This window comes from Oryzias latipes, chromosome 19 (genome assembly GCF_002234675.1).
Source record: "Oryzias latipes chromosome 19, ASM223467v1".
Classification (NCBI taxonomy): Eukaryota; Metazoa; Chordata; class Actinopteri; order Beloniformes; family Adrianichthyidae; genus Oryzias; species Oryzias latipes.
Window position 1 is genome coordinate 16,829,870 of NC_019877.2, and position 16,002 is coordinate 16,845,871.

Genomic DNA, 16,002 nt, shown 5'->3' on the forward strand with positions numbered 1-16,002 from the left:
ATTACTGCATTTCTCCAGTGGATGATGCTGACATACAACTGTGTCATGCAAGCTACACATTTAGACCAACAGTGCCATGTGACACAGACATTTACGACTTGTGCAGCATTCTGATGCCTGAATCAGATTTGCATTTCCAAATGATGTTCATCAAGCTTTGAAATTGTACTTGCACGTGAGGAATGTGATCACATCCTCCGTGATCTCTGATGGCCAGATGTGAAACATTTAAGCAACGCATTACAGAATTGTTCAGAAGTTCTGCACGTTTTATGACCAAACATGTATTGTTAGCCTTAAAGCTGAAATTTTTATATTTTTTTATATTATTTTATATATTATATTATATTTACATGTTATAATGCATTTGAACCTTTCCCTAACAAAAAAAGTAAAATCACATTGAATGCCTTTGTTATTAATCTGATCACTTTTTCATGTTAGTTTTAATAGTTTGACATTGTTTTGTACAGTTTAATATGCCTGCAATTTCAATTTATATAAAAACGTATTTAAACTTAAAAATTCACTTGGAAGGTCTTATTTTGTGCAGAATCTTTCATTTCAGAAATATGTTCTGAGACATGAGCCAAGAAGAATTAAAAAAATAGTTATTGTTTAGATTATTTGTATTTGAGGATTATTATAAATGCACAAGCTCTTCTAAATAACATTCCATGCAAAGTTTTCATCAATGTTTAGTTAGTTTAAACAGAAGTCACAAGCCACTTATGAGCCTCAAATGTAGTTTTATTGTAACAAAAACGCTAGAAAACCTAAGGGAGAGCTCAGAGGGTATTTAACATTGTTTTCCAACTGTACTTTTCCAGTAATCTCTTTCCATTACAAAATCTGTAATAAAAAAGTACCACAATCTCATACCTGTGAGAGGGCTAAAACAAAAGAACAGATCTTGAATTTAAGAACATCTAAGTTCTACCTTTTATGGCTTTAGAACAGTTTTAAATTGACCACAAAAAAGGAGTGGAATTAACTAGCAAAAACATTAACTTAGCCCTTTAACATGTGTGTTGTTGTTTTTTTACACAGTTTATCATGGAATGATCATCCAAACAAGAATGATTTTTTTTTTAGTTATGGCAAGAAAAGTATTAGAGAGAACAGCTGTATCAAAAACTAGGATAAAGGAAACACAGAACTGGCTTTACTGTCAGAATTTAGAACTGTCGCTCTCTTTGGTCACAAGCTGGAACCATCTCCAGAGTTCTAACCACACTTCCTGGATGCGGCACACCTGACTCTCATTCACTCCATCTACCGCAGCATACTTAAACACATCATTGAGCTGGATTCAGTGTGAAGCATTGTTTGTGCCACACTGGTTTCCTTACTGAGTGTTATGTCTGGACCTGGTCTTCTGTCTTCTGATCCAGACTCTGGTTGCCTGCCTGGACCCTTGCCGCCACTTTTTTTAACATACCGTCTCTCCTCGGATGAACATATGCCTGTTATTAACGCCTGCCTGCCTGACTCTAATTTAAGTTTGTGGACTTTTAGCTGAGCTAATAAACCTGCTGCATTTGGATCCAGCCGTCTTGCCTGTTCTTGTGACTGAATACTTCGCCACTGTCACAAGATCAGGCAGACGGCTGTATTCAAATGCAGCAGGTTTATTAGCTCAGCTAAAAGTCCACAAACTTAAATTACTTTAGTCAGTCAGCCAATCAATAAAAGGCATAAGTTCATCCAAGGAGAGACAGTATGTTCAAAATAGTGGCGGCAACGGTCCAGGCAGGCAACCAGAGTCTGGGTCAGAAGACAGAAGATCAGGTCCAGATACAAGATATGATAAGGAAGACAGTGTGGCACAAACAATACTTTGTGGTAAGTTCATTACAGAGCTCAAGTATGCTGTGGTTGAGTGAATGAAAGTCAGGTGTGCACCATACAGGAATTGTGGTTAGAACTCATGAGATAGTTCCAGCTGGTGACCAGAGGGGGAGACGGAGCTCTAAATTCTGACATTTACACCAAATTCAGATATTACAGAATATCCATTGTGTAGCAGTCACCTGACAGAGTGTTGTCCAGCTCTGCTCGAAACTCTGGGTATGAACTATATGTACATGGTAATTCAAGGACGGCACCGCAGGTGTGCGCCACTAATCTTCGACTTAAACCAGACAGCCTATTAAAGGTTACTTCGATTTTGTCCTGGCAAAGAACTGAGGACCCTGTGCAGAACGCAAGAATTTCACCAGTTTTTTTTGGTCAGCACTTCTCACATACCTTACCAGATGGTTAAAGGCTGACTGCTGCTGTGGATCAAGGTTTTCAACTGTTGGCTTTATTGTTTGGGCCTCTTTTTTGTTTGTTGGCTTTTTAGACTCAAAGATTCCTGATGTCTTTTTCAGTCAGAGGTGGAACCACATTGTGGATGATGGAGTGGAAACAGTCTATTATAAACTTTGGCTCTTGAAGCAATACTTTATGTGCCATTGTTAAAAGAGAGGCCCGTAAATGGTCTCCTGAGGGCAGACAGTGTGAGCCCATTCTAGAAAAAAGATCCAGCAGGTCTTATTCAACAGTTTCATCCATGTTGTTTTGGAGAGCTTTCTCAACTGCCATTCGCTCAGGCCCTGAAATAAATGTATTAAAGGACATCATCAAAAGTTCCTCATCTACTGAACTGACTCCTTGACAAAAAGCAAGAACAAAAGCTGGTGACAGTTGGATTGGTATGATGCCATGGTCCAGATATCCTTTCAACCAAACTCTTCCAACAGCTTCCCAGTGCTCTTGCGTAAAGTCTGGTCGAAGTCTGGGAACTCGTTCCTCCTCCCCCTCACATTGTTCTAAGAAAAGCTCCCAGAAAGCAGAGTAGACTTCTCTGGATACACCGTCACCATCAAAACCTTTTTCATTGTTCAAATCCATCTTTAGCTTTGTATTAAGGACTTCTGCGTCAATAAATACATCTATGAGATCCTGAACTACATTGATACGCCTAATTGAAACACAGCGGATGTCCATTACAGATGGGGTTTGGAACACTTGATCGATATTTGATGATGCAGATCCTTCACTCCACGTTGAATGCTTCCAAATTGTGAAAAAAAAGAGAGTTATTAAAAATCAAATCAATATGAATGTATTTAATTTTTTTAGTAGTCCATTACAAATTTGAAGATATTAATCTACAGATTATAGTTAAAAATATGTAATAGAATTAGTTTTAAAAAAAAGATGACAAGTTATTAAAAAACAGTTCTAATGAATAGAAACAGCATTTCTTACCTGATTTGTGTCGAGAGTATCTGGATTCCAGGGAAGAGTGGAGTCAAGACTCGCTCCATCATCGCCAGAGTGAGGTCCAAACTGTATTTCAAAGTCTTCAAGAGATGCATTGATAGCCTGGGCAAGATGAGGATTAGGCTCACCGACTAACTGTTCTGCCTCTTCATGAAAAGCTAGGATTAGACAGTCATCTTCAACTTCCTGGTTGCTTGTGGTTAAATGTGAATTATTCCCATCATCATCATCATCTGGAGGAGGTGAATGGAGAATCTCTATGTAGTGCAACTCAGAGTGGGGTCTTGACTGCTTACTTGATTCTCCTCCCTGTTGATAATATTAAAATTATACTGTCATCTTAGTTTGTGAACATACATTTATTTCCATAAACATGCCACTTAATCTAAAGTAGGATGTTTATGTAGACAAGGGGTCGGCAACCTGTGGCTCCAGAGCCACATGCGGCTCTTTCATCCCTGTATTGCGGCTCTCTGTGGTTTCGAAAAATAACTATAATGTTCTAAGATTGTCGTGGTGCCTTTAACACCACTGGCATGTGCGAGCGGGCAGGAGGAAGAAAGCAGCATAGGGGGCGTGTCTACAGCTGTGAATGCAGACCAGAGACTGTTATGGGATGGAATGTTCTTCTAAAAAGACAGTGCATGTTGAATGACAAGTGAATAAAAACCTCATCATGCACAACCTCTCCAGGTCATCTGTCGACCAGCTGTTGTATGTTTGTGAGCAGGTTGGAACCAGGCGAGCCTCTCGTCTTTGGAGCAGCTTCTCAGGGCTGACGGCTACGGTCAGCAAGTGGTAAACGGGAAGATTCATAAAAATAATTTAAAAAAACAGAACAAAGAACTAATGGGCTGAGTATTAGGTTTAAAAAAAATCTATACATATAGACATTTTCTAACTACATTTATATGTGACTAATAACCTGCGTCACCACCACAACTCCCGCTGGTGTGTAATCGCAACAATGTCCAGACCCAGAAAGGACAACGATGGAGAACTTTGAGAGAATTGAAGTTCCTGAAGAAAACAATTTAATGGCCCCTGGGCAGATATGTTTGCTTTGAACGACTTTACCAGTGTGAGTAATACGTAAAGAGGAATTAGAAAACAAAGTCTAAAATGTGGCGAGACATCCCACAATAAATATGCAGCTTTTGCCCAAAAACATCCTGGTCCAGATGAGAAAAAAAAGTTGTTTGTTGACAAAAATCTATTGGAGAAGCGGATTGACTGCTAGATAATTACGACATATGTGCTAGTTTTGTGGACTCTTGGGAAATAGTTCTATTTGAACCCATTAAATGACAGAAGATTCAAAAAAGAACATCTCTTTAGAAACTCTAAAAACAAGGGAAATTATGCCATTCACTGGAACCACTGGGTTTTCCAAAGGATGTTGTGGCTCCCTGTGTTTTCATTTCTGTGGGAAACTGATCCGAATGGCTCTTTGAGTGGTAAAGGTTGCCGACCCCTGATGTAGACGTACATTGACAGACATTTTTAATTGTATTACATCATTGTAGGGAGCATTCAACTCAAAGCATTTACCCACTACCAAGAAACTTCAATGTAGTTAAACTCAAGACATTTTCCTATGTAAAAACTAGGAAAAAAATAGCAAATTAGTTTCTCAACAAACTGCTAATGAGAAACTGTTTTAAAATTGATAGGTATAGCTTATTTGTTCCTATCTAGGGAGAGATTGTACAACATCTTCAGGTCTGGTCCAAATCATGGATCATGAGGTTCTGAAGGCATTTCTGTTGAGCTAGATGATGTGAATTAGAATTTTCTCTTTGGCACTTGTTTGACCCATGTCATCATGCAAACTACACGTCATTACAAAGGTTATTTTTTGTTAAATAGCTTTTGATGCATATGTTGGACTAAAGCATCAGAATAAAAACCTGACTCCACCCACGTTAAGCGGTCTCTTTGCAAATCAACTACTTATCACTGAACTCATAATAAGGCAAATGCATTAAATCAATAAAGAAAAATAAATTAAAACTTAAATTCAAAATTATAAAAGTCACAAAATTTTCATTTATTTTTTCCATTTTCATGGAATGCACTTACGCCCTTGTACAAATGTGGTTTATATTTTTAAACACATGTACATTATTTGCTATAAAAGCCTCTAGCTTGTACTTTTATACTTTGTGGGGTTTTTTTTTGGTTGAAGCTATACTTTAAGAAAACACAAATGAAATATACAATATAAATTACAGACTGAGTTGATAAACTACATCAATATGTGTTGGAGCTTACTAGTCCATGATTTTTCTTTGTGAAGACACTGGGTGATGTATCAGAATCTGATGATTTGGGATCCAACTGATTGCCTCTTTCAGTCTTCTTGGCGGATTTTCTGATGATGTGGCTTCTTGCAGCTTTTATCTGTTTTCTTCTGTTCTATAAAAGAAAAACAAAATTTTATGGACTTTTGATACATGTTAAAATTATTCAACATGTTTTATATGGTGTGCGTCTCAGCTTAGACTGTTTTAGCTTGATTTAGAATTATTCTGACGGTGCTAATATTTTTTGTAAGTGAAAATAATGTGGCATCAAGTAGAGACTTCCCATGTGGTGGCCAGTGCCACCTTCAAGGATATGCTGGCCACCCCATGCATATTTGTAGCATATAGCATCCTTTTTTGAAAACACATTAAATGTTGTAACAGTTGTTGTTGTTGTCCAGAAAGTATGTATTTTATGAACACTAAGGCGCAGGCAGAGCTGCTGTTTCATGTTGATGTAATTTATAGAGGATGTTTTGTCGTTCATGAATCATGACATTGTCAATAAAGATTGAGGGATGAGCAACAGGGTTATTTTAAAGTGTGCGAAGACGTATCTAGTTGTCTAAAATAATTCTTCCAAATTTTAAATAAACTATGTCTATAAATAAACTATAAATAAACTAAAATTTCTTCTAAGTGAGAAAACGGCGCTGAAGTTGAGGACTAATAAAGGAATATTCTGCCGCATTTTTCACACTAAGATCACCAAGCACCTGATCAAAAACCACAGGACCTGGACTGCTCAAACCTGGATTCTATGAGATATTACTGTGAAAAATGCAGTGGACTGTTCAAGTTTAGTGCTCTCGCGAATTGCAAGCTAACTTCCGCGTCGTAGTGAAAAGGACAACGAAACAAAAAATCTCAACACCGCTTAAATATCTGTCAAGTCTGTGCAATAGTTTGTATGTAAACCATTAGTAATCTACACTCTTGATATATCTGATTAATAATTCACAACAATATAATCTAAATAGCAAAAATATAAATTCCTTCATACCTTTGCGGATCTGTCCTCAGAAGGTTCGAAATCTGAAGATGTGTCCGAAAGAATGACATCTGTGGGAGAATCCTCTTTTTCCTTTTCTCGAGTGCACAAATAAATTCGCAGCATTTTTATTTTGGTCTGCTCATATAACTCATTTACTGTGCATCCAAGTGGAACAATCTTGTGGCTGAAATCACGAATGTCAAACTGGAAGTCACCCACTTCGCCTTTGGAAGAGTGTCCGTTTGAGAAAAACAAGTTCTTTCCGGTTTCCAGCAGCTCCTCCATAGTGACCGTCTTCTGGACACTCAAATGACGAGTTCCGCCTCCATGCCTTGTTCGGACCTGATGATAATTGCCGTCAGAAAAATGTAGCCATCCCATTTCAATCCGCCGAGTGTCTTTTGTTGCATGCTTGTTTCCAGCATGACGGCCTGTCATGTTGCCAGTGCAGGTTTGGTTTCGGTTTCGGTTTCCCTGAATTTTGTCTCTTACTCGCTGCATGAGCGATGACTTTGATCCTGGCCTTTCCAGGGCCGCGCTTCTTTGCTGACAGAACGCTTTAATGGCTAGCCGATCTCCATATCTTTCTATATATTTGGTTAAGTCCTGGTCAGTCATGACGTTTATCACATTAATGTCGATCTAAAACAACCCCCCCCCCCCGACACACACACACACACACACACAAACAATAAAAAAATGGTAAGCACACAGCATGTGCAAGAAAGAGACGTGAGGATCTAAAATTAGCATATTGCAAATATTAACAGCAGTAATGTTGCTTACCTTGTCTTCCACAATCTTTTTGATGACATTGTCAGAAATATTTCTTGTTTTCAGAAAGTTTACAAGGTCCACATCCTCAACTTCAGCCATTCTCTTGACAACTGTAGCTACTTGGTGCACAATGAGCAAGCAGGTAGACCATCTGATATCTTCTGATACTAACTGGTGCGCACCTGAAACTAATTGGTGCGCACCTGAAACTAACTGGTGCGCACCTGAAACTAACTGGTGCGCACCTGAAACTAACTGGTGCGCACCTGATACTAACTGGTGCGCACCTGATACTAACTGGTGCACACCTGAAACTAACTGGTGCGCACCTGATACTAACTGGTGCGCACCTGATACTAACTGGTGCGCACCTGAAACTAACTGGTGCGCACCTGAAACTAACTGGTGCGCACCTGATACAAACTGGTGCGCACCAGTTAGTCTTTTTTTTTTTTTTACTTCAAAAATATTTTTTTTTTTCAAAAAATTTTTTTTTTCCTCAATTTTTTTTCTATCAATGGCCCTTTAGGGGCTCCGTAGAATAATGATATCCCACAGCCATCTGTTTTGGATCAGGTTGCAGAACCAAATATTTCCACAGATGCTGAAGCACATTTGCATCTTATCCACAACAGCAAGAAACATCAGATTTGCACATAACTTAAATTACTAGTTTAGTATAAATAAAATTCAATGCATTTATAATTTCAAAGTTAGTCACAGTGTGTACATAATTACATAAAATGTATGACAATGCCTCAACAAATTCCACAAACACTTATTTATTGACAATATATGTGCTTTTTTTTGGATTACAAATACAAAAACATCCCCATCCTTTACAGTGGCTTCAGTGGATGAAGAACTGCCCACTGACCCAGATAACTGGCCCTTATCCCTGCTGACAGGAATCCAACACATCTGGTTTGCAGAGGAGAAATTGAGGTGCCATCCACATTTGTTTTTCCCAGAAATGACAATGATGGAGGAAGCTGCCATCACTAGTCCTTCAAAAAACGTTATTTAGTGGAGAAGTGGTGAAAAGAACATTGGTGTACTCAGAAAAAAATAATAGGCTCTTGTGTTTTTTGCTGCAAAGTTTTTTCCAAAAAGAAAATTAGTTTAACAAACCCTGGATTTAATGTCTGGAAGCATGCCAGTTCTTTGATCATCTCACATGACAATAGCCCAGATCATATCAACTCAACTCAATGGGCTTCAAGATTTTAGTTGCACTAGTTGTATGTCTTTTTAAATCTTATAATGGTGGTCATTTTAAACCTCAAGCAAAACATGTGTGATGTTGTCCTTGTAAGACTTATTGTTACTTTTAGTATTTTTTCACCAGTCCTATAAGGTGTCAGAATTTGCAAGCCTCTACTTGCATTTTTAAAATAATTTGTATTTGTTAAATATTTTAACAATAAAGTAAACATTAATAAGCAATTGTACTTTTCTGGGTCGTAATTGGGGGGTACAGAGGGGCGCTACTGGTGTGGCTCGCCCAGAACTACCACTGAAAACACAAGCTACAATCTATCTTTTTATCTGTAAATGCATTTTTTTAATATTTAGTTTACAGTAAGAAAGTTATATTTAACATTTTAAAATTTCTAAATTAAATACTGTTACTATACACATAACTGCACGTGACATAAAAGGTTGTTTTGATTATTATTTAATCCTCTTTTGTTAAATAAAAATACAAAAACACCATCTTTCTCCTCGTTTGAGTCACAAAAGAGGATGTTTGAAATTATTTCTTATCTCTATATGGAACACAACAATGAGATCCTCACAGGAAGACAGAAATAACAACTGACACATAAGCAAAAATATTTTAATGATGCCATGCTGCAGCCCTTTCACAAAGTCTAAAGCTTTTCATTTTGTACTTTCACACCCATATTCAACAAAGAATTTCAATTTGTTGCAAGTGTTTCCGTGTATCATGGGAGTATTAAAGACAGTTGCATTCAGGCAAATTTGTCATATTTATTGAACACAAAGGTATTCCTATCTCAAACATCTGGTGCTTAGCTGTCACAAAGCCGATTAAAAAACTCCCCACATCAGTAAGGTGGCTTAAACCGCTGTAAACACTGCACAGAATTTTTACACAGGGAAAATAAGACACTGCAAAATCACCTTGCATGCTAAACCAATTGGATGTAACGCAGAAGAACATGACAGAAATAAGAATGATCCGGAAGTGACCCAAATTAAAATAAACAAAAGTTTAAATCAGTAAGTCCGCAGTATATTCCAAAAAGTGGACTAACTGAAACAGTAAATAAAACATTGTAAAAATGACAGCAGGTAGCGGTATGTGAGGAGTGGGAACAAACACAAAAATAAAAGAAATCAATCATCTGTTAAAATACACATTTACTTTAAAAAATCAGACACAGTGAAATACAGCATACCTCTGGTATCGGGCACCCACACCAGTCTTTGATTTGATTTTTTTGATTTGAAATGGTTTATTTCAAGCAATTAAGTAGAAATAATACACAACAGCAATATAAACATCAGTTATACATTCATACAGTAACTAATCATACTTAGGATAATTAGACATTAATAACTAACCCTAACCCTATGCAGCTCATAGCCAAGACACGTTCACCCACAACGCACAGCGCTTGTCAGTGTAGCAGGAACGAACAGCGTGCACGCGCACACGGACGGGCACACGCACTATTTAGCCTTGCACTCTCCCGGTTAGAACAGCTATGAACAGTCTTAACATCGTTAGCTGGAATGTGCGTGGACTTAGTTCTGGGCCAAAGAGATTGAAAGTGTTAAATCACCTGGATGATCTTAAAGCAGATATAGCTTTACTGCAGGAAACCCATTTATCTTTATCAGCTGGTCATCTCCTGTGCTGTTCCCAGTATCCAGTTATGTATTCTGCCAGTTTCAACTCCAAACAAAGAGGGGTTGCAGTTTTGATTAATAAAAATGTTACATTTACTCATAAGGATACAGTTACTGACCCAGAAGGCAGATTTGTAATCATTAATATATCCATTCAGAATAAGGACTTTTGTATAGCGAGTGTTCATGGCCCTAATGTTGACGACTCTTCCTTCTTTCACAGATTCTTCACCTCACTCTCAGCTCACTCTGACTCCACAATCATTATAGGAGGAGACGTCAACCTTGTTTTTGACCCTGAACTTGACAGACTCAGCACAGCAGCAAACCAGCGTACATGGCAGTCTGCAAGTATTCTAAAGCAGTACATGAATGATCTGGGTCTCTGCGACGCGTGGCGCTCATGTCATCCAAGCACTAAGGGGTTCACCTTTTTTTCTCCAGTTCACCATTCACACTCCCGTTTAGACTATTTATTAATCAGTAACTCCCTTTTGAAAGAAATTAAAAGTTCCAACATTCATCCTATTATTATCAGTGACCATGCACCAGTTTCTGTTACTGTTTCAAGGGAAGTACCCAGACCCTCGGGTTCAACCTGGAGGTTTAATACATCTCTGCTAAAAGACCAGGAATTTATTGAATTCTTTAAAAAAGAGTGGGCAACCTTCTTAGAATTCAACAATACTTCTGAAATATCACCAAGTATTCTTTGGGAAGCAGCAAAAGCAGTCATGAGAGGGAAAATCATCTCTTATTCAACGCATAAAAAACGCAAAGAGAAAGCAGATTTATTAGAACTAGAAAATAAAATCAAAACCCTGGAGACTGCTTATGCTGCTTCTGCACAGGAACACATACTGGGCGACCTGAAAAATTTAAAGCTGCAGTTAAATGACATCATCAATAAACAAACACAATTCCAGATACAAAGGCTTCGACTGGAAAGATATGAAAACTCAAATAAATCTGGCAAATTTCTAGCTAATCAGCTTAAAATTAATAAAGAAAAATCAACAATCACTTCTATTATGGACCAAACAGGGAATGTCACCCATGACCCGGTAAAAATTAATAATGCGTTTAAAGACTTTTATCAAAACTTATACACTCCACAGATCAATCCATCAGAACAAAGCATCAACTCATTTCTCAACAATATAAACCTGCCCAAGTTAAACGACGATCAAATCACAAATTTAGACTCTCCGCTCTCGTTGTCTGAGCTTCATGAAGCTCTGTTACTTATGCCTAATGGTAAAGCACCAGGGCCTGACTGCTTTCCTGCAGAGTTTTATAAGGAATTCTGGGAACAACTGGCACCAACGTTTTATAAAACGGTAAAATTTATCAATGAAAGCCAATCTCTACCACCTAACATGAACTCTGCCAACATTATCCTTCTTCTAAAACCAGACAAAGACCCCACGAGTCCTTCAAGCTATCGCCCCATTTCTTTAATTAATGCAGATGTAAAAATTATCTGCAAAGCACTAGCACAGAGAATAGAAAAAGTCACTCCTCACATAATTGACTTTGATCAAACTGGATTCATCAAAGGCAGACACTCGGATGACAATGTCCGCAGACTCGTTAACATAATAGACTTTGCCACCATCAAAAACCAGGAAATGACTATACTATCACTGGATGCTGAAAAAGCCTTTGATAGAGTAAATTGGAAGTTCCTCATTGCTGCCCTCCATAAGTTTGGGTTTGGAGAATCATTCATCAATTGGATCAAAATATTATATCACAACCCCAATGCATCAGTTAGAACTAATAAACAGACTTCCAACAGGTTTTTTCTTGGAAGAGGAACTAGACAGGGTTGCCCACTCTCCCCCTCTCTTTTTGCAATATTTATCGAGCCTCTAGCTGCAGCAATAAGACAGAATGAGAGTATTAAAGGAATTAAAACCAAACACAGCCATCATAAAATTAGTCTCTATGCAGATGACATATTACTGTTTTTAAGTAATATACATTCTGTAAATGAAACGGCAACAATCATTAATGAATTCTCTTCTATATCAGACTATTCCATTAATTGGAATAAATCTGTTTTATTACCACTGAACAGTAATGCGGAGCAAGGACTCACAATACCAGTTAAATCAGGCAATATAAAATATCTAGGTATTTATTTTTCCCCCAAAATATCAGAACTGGTGCAGCTAAACTACACCCCATTACTAAAAAACATACAGGACGATCTAACACGCTGGACCAACCTGCCTTTGTCCCTTATGGGCAAGGTAGCCACGGTAAAAATGAAAATCTTACCCAAAGTTAATTATCTCTTCTCAATGATTCCCACACAACCGCCATTAAAATGGTTCAAAACATTAGACTCATCCATATCAAGCTTTCTATGGAACAATAAACCTGCAAGAATTAGTCTAAAAACTTTAAAATCTGCAAAAAGCTGTGGAGGATTAGAATTACCTAACTTCCACAATTACTTTCTTGCAAATAGATTACAATACATCTTAAAATGGTTAAAAAATAATCCAGAAACCAACTCATGGTTAGACTTGGAACAGGCGTTATGTGGAAAGATCAACCTGTCACATCTTCCATTTATTAGCCAAATAGTTAAAAAACAGGATTGTTTCAAAAGTATTAATATAAATGCCACTTTAACAGCCTGGTGGGAATTTCTCAAAATATCAAAATCATCAATTCATCCGTGCAAAATGACACCCATCTGGAACAACCCAGACATCCTCATAAAAAAATTATCCACTTCCCAGCTTGGCAAGCAGGGGGCATAAAACAACTAGAGCACATAATTATTGAAAGAAGATTCATAACTCCCCAGGAACTTCAAGACAAACATGGAATATATAACTTCTTGGAATATCAGCAACTTAAATCAATTATTACTAAAAAGTTTAAATACAGAGACAACGATTTAAAGCTACCAGATGTAGTTACCACTCTGATCAATTTCTCAATGAATAAAACTCTCTCCAAAATATACAAAGTTTTATGTAATTTAGATAACAATATTTCACTTCCGACAACAAAATGGGATGCGGATTTGAGCATCAGCACAGATGAAAGTTTTTGGTCAGAACTTTGTCTAAACACCTTTAAAATGACAAAAAGTCCAAATCTGCAGCTAATCCATTTCAAAACTCTTCACAGAATTTACTACACTGGACAGAGGATGTTCAAGATGGGTCTCAGTAACTCATTTGTCAGCACTGTGACAGTAATCTACCCGACAGTTACATGCATGCACTATGGTTCTGCACGCCTGTCCAGGCTCTCTGGCAGCACGTATGTGCCGATCTATCAGTCTGGCTTAAGGTTTCAATCACGTCTTCACCGTCACTTGGGTGCTGGGCCCCGCCAAATTTCCAACTGTGGCCGAGCCTGGTCGGGCCATATTTACAACACCCCTTGTGGGCCCTCTTTTTTCCCCGGGGTTCCCCCCTCCTGGGCGGGGGCGGCGGGCCCCCTGCCTCGCTCCTCCCTGGACCAACCGTGGGCCGGGCGGGTGGCTGCCTGGAGTGCGGGGCGGGTCTCCCTTGGGGGGTCCTGGCTCGTACCTGGGGTTAGGGCGGGGGGATGCCCGGAACTCCTGGGTGGTGGTGGGGTGCTCGTTTGGGGCTGTGGGCGTCCTTCTCCGGTGGGGCCCTGCGTTGGTTCTCCCGGCGCGGCGGGGGGGCTGCTCTCCTGGTTGGGCTGGGGCGGCGCTCTCTTTCCCTCCGTGCCTCCCTGGCCTCTGGCTCTGGGGGCCTTGCGGCGGCCCTGCTGGCCCTGGCCTGGGTGGCGGGCTTGGTCGCCCGGGCGGCGGTTGTTCCCTGCCGGTTCCCGTGTGGCGTTGGGGGGATTCCGGCTGCCGCTGCCGCTGCCGCTGCGGTGGGGGTCTTGGGGTGGGGATGGCTGGGCACTCTCCCTCCTTCTTTTCACGTTCCACCATCCATTTTAGAAGAACATAAACACTCACCTGAGCACTGGTGTTAGCTCACCTTTGCACTAACAGTTTGCATGACTGAATGACTGAAATATTTCACACTAGTTGGTTTTAAGGCATAAGTATGCGTGTGAACACTATCTGTTTTGTGTACATGTCGACAGGTGGACATTTTTGCAGCTAGCAGGTGTGTTTATAACATTTGAGTGTGTGTGTGTGGACAGGCCCCGCCCTTTTTGTACTACATTTGAACCTTACCATAATGATTAACAACCAGTAAACTTGTTGCTTTATGCTGCTTCATGGTCTTACCCCCCTTCCCCTCCTATTATCACCCCCTACCCCCCCTCTCTCTAACGTCCCTCTCTCTTCTTCCCCTCTTTCCTTTTCCGTCCGGTCCAACACCAAAGATTTTCAGACATGATTGAAATCAATAAAGTTTGGCCTCAATTACAAAAGGGGTTTATTCAGACATACCTTTGGTTTGTCTGAAGATTAATAACCCCTCTTGTTAAAGTAAAATATGTCCAACACAAGAGGCCCTCAGCTCTCATCTGTCTGCCCAGCTGTTGGACATGACAAGTTAGAAAAAAAAAAAAAAAGAAATAATACACAACAGCAATATAAACATCAGTTATACATTCATACAGTAACTAATCATACTTAATTAGATACTTAATACATAATTAGACATTAATAACTATTGCTTGAAAAGGAGTGGAAGGAAGCAAACTTATATAATCCCACCCCGTTATACTATAACGGGGTTTATTACATGATTTATCAAAATCCGGTTCCCGGTTTTTATTAATGAATTAAAAATCATAAGATATCGATAAAGCACATGACAAAAATGAATTACTTAAGTATTACGTCAAAAATAACTATTTTAGAAAACAACATGGCAAATGCAGATCAGTCATCTGAAATATTTGCAGATTATGTTACTTATAAAAGCCATTCATATGAATAAAACATAATACTATATCAGTAAAATAGACAACACTGTTTCAGGAATTTTCATAGCAAAATTTCATCAAGTATCAAAAGATAAAAACGTCCAAAATTATGCTACATTAGGAAAGATTTTTGAATCAATTTATCAGTTTTTGGAGAAGGTGAAGTAATATCATTAAAAGTCAATCAATTTAACAATTTTCAATAAGTGATTAATCATTTGTTTTACTTTTTTTAATGTTATTTTTGTATTTTTATTTTATTTATTTTTTTATTTTTTATTTTTTTATAATAAAGTAATGCTGTAGGGGAAAAGTAAAAAGGGTCCATAACTGTCGATTGTCCAAGGTTGGTATTTCTTCTTTTACTGATAACAGCCATTCATCTGGGTTTGTCATGATTTGAACTTGTTGTCTTGTTTTTGGTCCTTGTTCTGTCTTGTTTCTGTTTCCGTTTCCTGTTTTATTTTGAAAGTCTCCTGTCTTGTCTGTTTTCTTGAGTTTTACTTCCTTTGGTCCCCATCAGCCCTGATCGTGTCCACCTGTGTCTTGTCTGCCCTGTCTGTATATAAGTCTTGTCTCTGCCTTCCTCCTGTGTTGGTCCATTATTCCTGTTCCGGTGTTCATGTCATGTCATGCCATGTTCCTCGTTCCTTGTTCCTTGTCTCATGCCACGTCACAGTGAGTATTTGTTTTTTGGTTTTGTCATCCTGCTCGGCAGCGCCCTTTGTTTGTAATTAAACCCCTTGCCCTTGAACCGTGTGCCTCCGCCTCTGCATTCTGGGTCCTACCGGCTCTCGAGCCACCCTCCACCGTGACAGGGTTCAAAACAGTTAATATTTCTCTTCGATGTTATGTCTGCAGACATTAGATTCAGGTCCATATCCT

The 16,002-nt window shown here is 38.8% G+C and overlaps 1 protein-coding gene across 1 annotated transcript; it reads right to left on the minus strand.

The window, feature by feature from the left end:
- Positions 1 to 1,582: 1,582 nt before the first annotated feature.
- LOC111946455 lies at positions 1,583 to 7,449 on the minus strand. Its single transcript, XM_023949800.1, has 4 exons — positions 7,360 to 7,449; positions 5,548 to 5,691; positions 3,259 to 3,582; positions 1,583 to 3,060 (listed from the first exon to the last, which is right to left on the minus strand). The coding sequence occupies exons 1-4, from the start codon at positions 7,447 to 7,449 to the stop codon at positions 2,539 to 2,541; spliced, it is 1,080 nt and encodes a 359-aa protein (XP_023805568.1). The 3' UTR covers positions 1,583 to 2,538.
- Between the last annotated feature and the right edge of the window lie 8,553 nt (positions 7,450 to 16,002).